This window comes from Protobothrops mucrosquamatus, unplaced genomic scaffold, assembly GCF_001527695.2.
Source record: "Protobothrops mucrosquamatus isolate PMUCROS unplaced genomic scaffold, P.Mucros_1.0 scaffold1, whole genome shotgun sequence".
NCBI classification, from domain to species: domain Eukaryota; kingdom Metazoa; phylum Chordata; class Lepidosauria; order Squamata; family Viperidae; genus Protobothrops; species Protobothrops mucrosquamatus.
This window is the reverse complement of record NW_015386388.1, coordinates 602,771-613,039: the sequence shown is the minus strand read 5'-3', so window position 1 is coordinate 613,039 and position 10,269 is coordinate 602,771. Positions and strand designations below refer to the sequence as shown.

The 10,269-nt window shown below is 38.1% G+C and overlaps 1 protein-coding gene across 1 annotated transcript in view; it reads right to left on the bottom strand.

The window, feature by feature from the left end:
* Positions 1–3,118: 3,118 nt before the first annotated feature.
* ITGB3 (integrin subunit beta 3) overlaps positions 3,119–10,269 on the bottom strand; it is a 73,113-nt gene continuing 65,962 nt past the window's right edge. Inside the window, exons 12-15 of the mRNA XM_015832215.1 lie at positions 9,745–9,845; positions 6,170–6,289; positions 3,888–4,054; positions 3,119–3,253 (exon numbers count right to left, since the gene is read on the bottom strand). Of these exons, the coding sequence (XP_015687701.1) occupies positions 3,185–3,253; positions 3,888–4,054; positions 6,170–6,289; positions 9,745–9,845 (457 nt within the window). The 3' untranslated portion in view covers positions 3,119–3,184. The remainder of the gene's footprint in view (positions 3,254–3,887; positions 4,055–6,169; positions 6,290–9,744; positions 9,846–10,269) is intronic.

Below are 10,269 nucleotides of genomic sequence, written 5' to 3'. Positions count from 1 at the left end.
CCTCCCATCTGGATTGTTGTTGTTGTTGTTGTTAATTGCGAAGTCATGTCCGACCCATCACGACCACATGGACAACATTCCTCCAGGTCTTCCTGTCCTCTACCATCTTCTGGAGTCCATTTAAGTTCACACCTACTGCTTCAGTGACTCCATCCAGCCACCTCATTCTCTGTCGTCCCCTTCTTCTATTGCCCTCAATCTTTCCCAGCATTAGGCCCTTCTCCAGTGAGTCCTTCCTTCTCATTAGGTGGCCAAAGTATTTGAGTAATCCCATCTGGATTACTGTAATGAATTAGAGAAATAGTTCCTTTGGAAAATTTAGATAGTTCACAATAGACCATTGGGTTTCACCAATCCAAGAATATTCGGCCAACAGCCTACCAGACCAGTTTCAGGCCTAATTTAAAATATGGGTACAGTCTATGACACACAAATGACTTGGGAACAGGTCACTCAAAGGAACCTCTCTTCAGGTATTATCCTACTTTGACTCTGAAATGTTCAGCAGAGGCAATCATTCAATTTCCTCTTGAATGGTTACCAAAAAAAAGGGGGGGTGTCTTTTTGGTGATGGCAGCACCAGGAACCTTAGAAGTAATTGACTGCTGCTATTAATGATGATTTCATATTGAATGTGCTATGCTATTCTCTGTGTTAGTGTTTGTATTATTTAAATCATTTCCCTCCATGATTTATATAGTTTTTATATTTTAACTGAACTAAAATAGAACTTCTATCATTTTACAATAAAGTAAAAGTAAATACTACAATGAAGTAAAAGCAAATACAATAAAAATAAAATTGAGAAAGATTAATCAAACAAGTCAAATACGTTAGTGAGACTCTTTATTTATATGTGCCATAGGCACTCTTTTACCTATACAAATGGCCACATTGGCCTTACTTTTAACCAACATTACTCAAAATAATTCTGCCCTTCATTATGATCTCAGTTCAGGAAAGAGTAGCCTCACTTCTTGGCCTCTTTCCTTTTTTTTTTTTTTTTTGAACCAACGTAGTTAGGATTCAACAATTTTGGAAACGAGAATACATTGACTTTGGGATAAGGGAACTAGAAGAATGACTGGGGAAAATAATAAAAGGAATACCTCAAAGTTGGAGAACGAAATCTCATTTTCTTAATTATGGAAGCAGCTATTTCTAATGGAAAGGTGCTACTCTTCAGCAGAGAGATCTATGGATGCTACGTATATCTATATAGGAAGTGTAGAGCAGTGAAGGTGCTAATGCAGTTGCAGAAAACAAAAGAGAAAGGAAAGGCACATATTATATTATTCTGCTCCCAAGTTTAGATATGGCCATAAGTCTCTAGATGGAAAAAACCACAGGATGGAAAGAGCCGTTGAAAGTCAGATATGACAATTCTTCATCCTGCCAAACATCTTCCATTCTTTACCTACATTAGAGACTCTATGATACAAAAGATCTCAAGAATTTAATCAGGTTGTTTCAGCAAGTCCCCCCTGCTTCAGAAAACTTGAGGGAGAGTTTTCTGGTCATCTAGGACAGTCACTTAGGTGAGCATTGATTCCCTGAGTGAAAAGCAGGACCTGAGAAGAACCTATCCCAAAGTTTTGGGTGAAGCATTGTCAAGCAAGTGGCAAATCCTACCTATTATGTCATTTACTGATGAGGAGATTTCTGGGTTTACATGGTGAATGATATGAATTTATGTAGTTACCTTGCACTGTACTTGTAGGCAGCAATGTTCAAAGGGCTCACTCTTGCTGGACAATAGATTTCTAGACTGACATGCTGGAGATTAAACATGGGCCTTCTGGTATGTAAACCATATGTTCTATGGCTGACCTACATTTTCTTCCTCAACCTCCCCCAAGAAGATCAAGTATATACTCATGCACTCAGGTGCTGAAGTCCACATGTTGCAGTAAGGATTTTAAAATTATGGTTTGTTAATCAGAAGCATAGGCTATAAGGTGTGAAAGGCTCTTTGGGCATCATCTAGTGCAACTCCAGTGCTGTTTCTATAGAAAAGTTAAATTACAGTGGCCAGTTTATATACAATATCAATACAGTGAATGGATTTGTACATGATGCTAAGCCAATAACAAAAATTCCACACTAGAACTTGTTACCATGTGTGAACCTACCAAGATACTAATGTTATGTGAAATATTATCTAGGAGGAATATAATCTGAGCTAGAGGCCTAGAAATATGTGAAGTCAGCATACAAAAGAGATTAATGCTGAGTGCTTTTTTTCACTAGAGAAAGCAAATCATCTATACACACTAGGAACTCTTTCCTTCTAAAAATTAAAAGCAAGGAATTTATTATAGCATAATCTTGGGATAAATATAACAAAAAGAATAGTCTAAAAATATTGGAACTCTGATGTAATATGCAAAATGTTGAATTTCAAAATGTATTTTTCTTTAAGCCTCCAATAGAACATGCCTTATTTCTGAATTCATTTGGAAGTTCAAGTTCGCAATTGCAATGACAGTAAAATAGAACTGGACAGGTTCCTAAGCCTCATAATGAACTCCCTTTCCTGTACTCCCTTCCCCTAAGCAAACTTTATTAGGAGCAAGGATTTTTGAAGAAAGTATCTCCCTTGCTTCCTTGCACTATCCATGTTAGACAGCAGTGTGCAGCACACTGCTCCCTTGACCAACCCAACCAGTGCCTTGTATGTTTGGAAAGTTAAAGGAAAGGGGCAGTAGCAGCAGCACCAGCAGCACCAGTAACCACCTGAAACTCTGCCTGGGTGAAGGACTTTGGGTTCAGCTTGCAATAGGCTTAGATAACATGAATCTTTCAAAGCTCCTCTACCCCAAATTTCACTAGTTCACATCTGAGTTAGATTATAAAGCTCAATAATTATGACCCCTGATTTTGTTCAGATAGAATCTTCTTTTAACCCTGGATTTATGCAGTGCTGTTCATACTGAAGAGCAAGTCCTGCTTTCTCCTTCAGTATATGTGTCCAGGCCAAAGCTCTGGGTGAGCTGAGGTAAAAAAGAGAGTCTTGGAAGAATCACAGTGCAGATATTTTCTTGTGACAGCAGAACAGTGAAGGCTCTTGAGCAATGGCTGTTTTGTTTTTGTTTTTTTGGTTTTTTTTTTTAAAAATCTCTCACACCCACAACAGAGACAGTTCTGTAAACATGAATGGAGAAGACCTTGGAAGACTGTAATCTCATGAATTCCCACGGTATGTAATGTTGGTGAAGGTGGAAGTAGCCCCTTTGTACAGGGGATTGTTGGCCTAAAAGACAAAACAGAGTGTAAAAATATCGAGAAGAATAATTGTATCTGTTACTTAATAGATACATGGTGATGCATGTATACTTGGCAACTGATTTAACAGTTGCTAAGGCATCCTCATAACTCAAAGTAGGATTCTTTAACAGGTGAGTGGATTTCTGGTGCTCTCAAAAGACATAATTCCAGGATTATTTAAGGAATTGCAATAGGCATATAGGTCTATGGTGAAATTGTATATCTCCTAGGAAGATGTAGAAAAACACATTTCTCCATAGTGTGTGTGTGCGTGTGTGTGTGTGTGTGCTTGCGTGTGTGCGTGCGTGTTTTCATAATCACTTCTGCGCAACCTTTAACCAATAAAGCAAAGGAGAGGGCAGGAAAATGCTGATGCAATGAGATTCAGGCATCAGGTTTTTTTAATTAACAACATACTATTGGGAGAATGCTAATAACACACTCTCAACAACACACATTATAAAACTGATATATATATTGTAATATGGATGATTCAGAGTCAACAATAGGCTGCTATGTCAGAGAAATAAAACAATAACTCATTGCAACCTCCCCTCCTCTTAGGATGAAGCAAAATATTTGCTCTTTCTGTCCCCTCGCACCACTATAATATTTCTTACCGTGTCCCATCTAGCCCTGGCTCGCTCTTCTTCAAATTTGGCAAATTCTCGTCGGTCGTGGATGGTAATAAGCAGTTTCCAGATGAGCAAAGCAGCCAAGCCAATAAGTAAGATGGCTCCAGTTACTGAAAGGAGAACTACCAAGACATCAGGTCCCTTGGGACAATCTGTAGAAAACATCATAAAACAGAACTGCAAAGTTACAAATTACCACTCTGACCATTAAATTCTTAACTTTTGCTGCTGTTGTTGTTAGTTGCGAAGTCATGTCCGACCCATCGTGACCCCATGGACAACATTCCTCCAGGCCTTCCTGTCCTCTACCATCTTCTGGAGTCCATTTAAAAAGACATTTATCCATGCATTTGATCAAGCTGCTGTGCTAAAGGAAATCCTTACTAAGGAGCAGCAATCAAAGATTACTGTTTGATTTAGGAGCATATAACTAGTCAGAAACAACCAGAAGAGTTATTTTGCAAGCATCTTTTTGCAGCACTTGTTCTCTAATTTGTGCCATGAATACCTGACACATAATTGTTATGGTGGAAGGATGGATGTTCTGTAGCAAGAATGAATCATTTATAAAAATTCTTTGTGTTCAGCTTACATGTCAGACTTTCCTTCATGCTAAGTGGCGACTAATAGGAATAATAGCTGCACAATTATCCAGGAGGTAGCCACTATAAGATGTACAATTTAAGTACATTAGTTTTAACATCTTTTTTTTTTTTTTTTTTACAAAATGTTATTCTAGAGCTATCTGCTCTTCAGCCTAAAGGGACCATTATAGAGTAGTTTGACAAAAAAAAGTATATCTTTGATCTGATCCTCAAAACATAGTTGGAGAAAACTTCCAATTTTGATATTAGCAAACTCCTTCTGACAGCAAAGTCAATAAAACAATAGAAAAAAATATGTCCAAGATGACAGCAGCACATACTTCCTGTGAGAATTTAAAGCGAAGTTGGGAAAATCATATACTTTCAATGACCCAGGAAGGTTGCAGGTCCCAACAGTTTGCATCCTGTCAAACAAGTTTTGACAAATCAATTCTTCCATCATTTCATTTCCAGATTTTTTTTCCTAGTTGCTGAAATATCTCCTACTCTCCTAATTACATCATTCTTTTTAATATTCGCTTAAGGATAAGAGAGGGATTAAAGGCCCTAGGCTGTGATAGGAAGCATGGCAGCTTTTATGGTTCCCCATGAGGTATTAGCTGGATTCAAATTGCTGTCCAAGGAGGTCTGGCTAAGCTCCTTCAAAATCTGCCCCGAGACTCCATTGTTGTCAACCTTTTAAGTGCAGTCTGAGTCATCGGCCAAGTTAATACCCTGCGGTGAGGGTATATCATTTATTGCATGCTTCTGGCAACTAATGAGAGCTTTATCACCCTCTTTGGGTTTAGAACACTCTCTTTGAAGGTTTCTAGTGTCCCCTTCATGCTGGCAAGCACAGAGAAAGAAATATTACCTTATTGGGGTTTATGGCACAGTCAGTGTCTGTGGTCCTGTTTGCTCATCTCTCAGCAAGTAGAGACAGGACTCGCATTTAGTCACTTAAGTCAAATATCAAAGCAGACAAATCCAGCAGCCTGCTTAAAGCCATGAATGACAGATGATATTTTTAATGCTGAACTGAAAGTTGCCAGATTGAATCACTGCTCTTTAGTCAGAACTATATTCACTAATATAGTGAACTAAAAAATGTTGCAATAAAAAATACAGAATCCTGCCATCTTTATGAATTATTTAAATCAGACATACTACTTAGGTAAATTTTGTTTAAAACATCCAATAATTCAGATTTTTTTCCAGTATGAGTTCAGGTTGAGGAATGCCATTAACTTACCTTGACGTCCTAGGCTAAGGGGAAATATCTCTTCCAAAAAATTCTAGCAATGATCTTTTTCTGAATTGATTGGCTACAGTTAAGAATGATTGGATCTGTCTCTTCCTAATCCTTTTATTCTGCATATATTAATTCATGAACCATTCCTATATTGCTCTCACATGATTATGTACTTTGCCAAAAATATAATTGAAACATGAAAAGCAAAGTATTTCATCCCGTGTCTCAGAATCTGGGTTTTTCCATAACCATATACTGTTCTCAAATAAGGTACCTCTAAATATGAATGTAAGAAACTCACCTTGTCACTATAATTATGATCATCTCTCATACATTCCAAATTAATATGGAACACCTAGCATTGTTCATCCTGCAAAGAATCAACTGGTCATCCAAAATGAAGACTTATTTTAGTGGCCCTTGACCCTCACCTGGTTCCTCAATAACATAGAGGATAGATTTGCCACTGGAGTCCTCGTAATATTGGAAGTACACTACACAATCATTCTCATCCTTGTATGTACAGTTCACAGCATCTTTCCCCTTGTCTCCTGCACAAGAGGACAAAGGAAAGAACATTTAGTCCCCTGACACTATTCAAGAAATTGTTAGCATTTAGAGATGTCACTAGGGATGTTAAAAAACAGGGTGACTCTAACAAATCTCACCACCTATGTAAAGACTATTTTGCCAGACATGTGCCCATTATCATTGATCCATGTGGCACATCACATTTTGTATCTGCTATTCTCAAAAGAAGCATGAAAATACAGAAGAATTTTTTAAAACCCCTTCTCAAATTGCAGATCTTCAGCCATCATTCACTTCTCCCGAGGCGATGGGCCCATTAGGATGCTTCACCCATAGGCCAATTAAATCCAATGTATTCCTGTGTGCTATTGGAACAGTTGACATGATTGGTACTAACATCAGTTTTGCTACAAAAGATGAAGCTGACTTAATAGGAACAGCCTGTATTTCTTCTTGTGTTCTGCAAAGCTAGGATAGCTTTCTGGTTTTCCAAAATGCAGACTAAAAATGAAAGAAGTTAAGAGTAGATCAAAATTCCCAGGAAATTATATTCATTATATAGTCTACTTTCCAGCGACAATAATCGTGAATGCTTCACCGACATCCTTTCCTTCTTACACAGTAATATTTTCTAATAGCGTTTTCTCAATAATTCTGGCCTTACTCTGGGTAGATAGAGTAAGGCATTATTAAGAAACCTTCAATAAGTGGGCATTGACATATCTGAAGAAAAAAATCGTGCATATCTGCCACAAGCAAAATGTAACATCATTATTTATTTCATCCAAGAATATGTCCAGAACATAAACATTTCACCCTCTGTGGGGTTATTTATTTTATTCTTGGTTGCTACAGCACTGTGGCCTAATTCCTGACTTTTAAAACCTTTCTTGACTAATTACATGTAGCTGAAGGGGACTGATTGACTGCTTCCAGCAGGCAGTTAAAATGCCTGTAAATTTACTTCTTGAAACACCCTCCCTTTATTTTAATCTTTATCAGCTAATGTGTACTGTTTTATTTTTAGTAAACGTCTCAGGCATTTTCTTGTAGACTGGACCATTTATCTGGATCCATTACCAGTTGGTTTCAGGCTGGATTCTAGCATGGAAGTTGCTGGAGTTGTCTTAATGAATAACCTTTTGTTGGAAGATAACAACAAATGTATTTGGATGGGTGCCAGTTCCATGTTCCAGCCTCCTATGCATTGCCCTGGTATTCAGTCATTGGATTGTAGGTGGTTCTGGTTTCTGCTGCTGCTTTTTAATGCCAAGTCAGCCTGCAATAAAGCCTAACCCATTCACAACTTAATCACAGAAGGCAGCCAACTTGATATGTTCTACAAAGATTTGTTTGTTGGACATGGGGAGCCGGAGTTTTCTCTGAAATGTGCCCACCTAGTTTTGGGTATGGCATCAGCCACTGGCACCTTTGAGGGGCAGACCAGACAGGAAACACATAGTCAGATGAGCTAATTATATTTTATTGTAAAGCTATATTAACAGAATCTTGCAAGTCTGAAAGTACATCCCCCCCCCTCCCATGTTCACTGAGAGTGAATTCAACTAAGCATGGAGAAAAGCCTTTATTGATAGCTTCAGGGCAATGGAAACAGTGAAACTTAGTATTTCTTCACCCTTATTGTTTCACATATTACTGGATGGTGACCAACTTATTGCTAGAGAGGGAGGGAGTAGGAAGCACCTGCAAAGCCATGAGGTCTATTCCAGGCATCATTCAGATAAAGTTGTTCTGAGAGTCAGGCAGCCTATTAATCAATCAGATAAATAAATAAATTGGGGAGCCATCTCTCACAGTCAACTTTGCCCATCTCATAAGGCTACATAGGGTTGGCATGCTCTGGTTCCCTCTCTGACCTAGGAGGCATGCCTTCCCTGTTGTGGCATCTGATCTTTGGAATGAGCTTCACCCAGGGTTCTAATAGTAATGGGTCTTTTGGCCTTCGGTAGATCTGTAAAGACCTGGCTCTCCTGTGCATTTGGGCCAGGATGGTAGATGAACCTGTTCTGTTACATGTGTGCATATTTTTACTGTGGGCCTCAATTAGGGGCTTACATTTTTTATTTTGTTGGTTTGGGATAGGTTATCATTGTATTTATTCTCTTTTTAAAAGAAGTATCTTTTGTATGTCACCCAGAGGTCACAAATTATGAGAAAGGCAGTTTTATAAATCTTTTGATTCTTTTTTTTAAATAATAACTCCTGTTGAGTCTGCTCAGTTTTCAGTGATCTCTGGTACTATATATTATGCTATCCTTCTGAATAAGTTCTGGAGGTGGGAATTGATGGAATAATGACTCTTAAACTAGCTATGAAGTCCCAAAATAAAAGACTATAAGATGATTTTAAAAATCCTTATTTCTGATGCAATTTAACATCTCTATGGGGAACTGATGTGACATTACTGTTCTATTTTTCCTTAATTATGAACAAGGAAGAAAGACATGCTGGTGAGAGTTTTCTAATATTAATAAAGGAAACAGTAGTTGCCAACTACTGGAAAATGCCCCTCCTTCATGAAAAAAGACAAACTTCTTCCTTTATTATGTAAAAAAGCAAAGGGAAACAGACCGAGCTCTGCTTAGGTAGTTTGTCTATTTATAGGCGTCTCATTTAAAATAGAGTTCTTGCTTGAATTCTTGTGTTAAAACCTTAATTTTCTATAATGATAAATTCTCTGAGATTCCAGTCCAGATAAAACCGAAGCCTGTTTTATCCAGATAAAACAGAAGCCTCAGAATCTTCTCTGAGATTCCAGTCCAGATAAAACAGAAGCCTGGCACATGCATGGTTTATTGTTTGGGTAGATGGTACTGAATCTGTGTTCAACACTACAGATAGTCCTCAGCATACAACCATAATTGGGATAAAACTTCCATTGTTAAGTGATGTAGTTTTTAAGTGAGTCCTCATGTGACCATGTGACCATGCCTGATTTTACAACTCTATCTTGTCATGGTGATTAAACAAATAATTTGGATGTTAAGCAAATCTGCCTCCCCTCCCTCCATTGACTTTGCTTGTTGGAAGCTAGTTGGGAAGGTCCAAAATAGCAATCGTGTGATCTTGGGACACTGCAACCCCCATAAATACATGCCACTTGCCAAGCACCTGAATTGTGATCATGTTGTCATGGGAACACTGGGTCAGTTGTAAGCCCAAAGACTGATCATAACTCACTTTTTTCAGCATCATTGTAACTTTGAACAGTCACTAATCAAATGACTGTAAGTTGAGCACTACCTGTATCTCAAGCAGGCAATATTCACAGATTAGTCACTTGGCTTTGTAATTGGAGATCTAAATGCTCTCAGTGATAAGAGTGTGTTCCTTTAACTTAGCAAATGAATCATCTGGAAAGTTTCTAAGTCAGAAAAGGGAGGAGGAGGAAGAGGAGTTTAGAGGGAAAAAACAATTCTTGCAAAAAAAAACCCCCACCATAACTCTTACATACCAAGTTCCTGAACCAACTCAATTTCATCCCGGCAATTGCGGTTGCAGGTGTCTTGTTCTATCAGGATTCCTCTCTCAAACTTCTTGCACTCCACACATTCCCTGTGCAAAAGAAAGAGTCATGAGCAAGGAGAACAGGGAGATATAGTGATTATTGCTGCCCTGTCCCATCCCTATAAAACCAGGAATGTGATATTTTCTCTCTAGCCTAGATTTACTCCTCCTCCTCTCACAACTCTGTGATGTCTTACTCTGTTACCTGTTAGTTTCCTGGTTCCATTTTATTTTATTGAGGATGCACTCTTTATTTGAAGGGCGACCCAATCAAACCTGGTTAAAGAACTTTTTGAAAGAACACAAGAAATCTCTGTGTTACATTCCAATAGCATTTGCACAGCATAGCCACATTTTCTCTCTTTCTCAGTATGGTTAGACGTAGTTATAGTACAGTTAAGTTATTACCTCTAAATGTGCACCATATATATAGTTCAAATTGTTATTGTTGTTGTTCCATGATTCCTAGCCT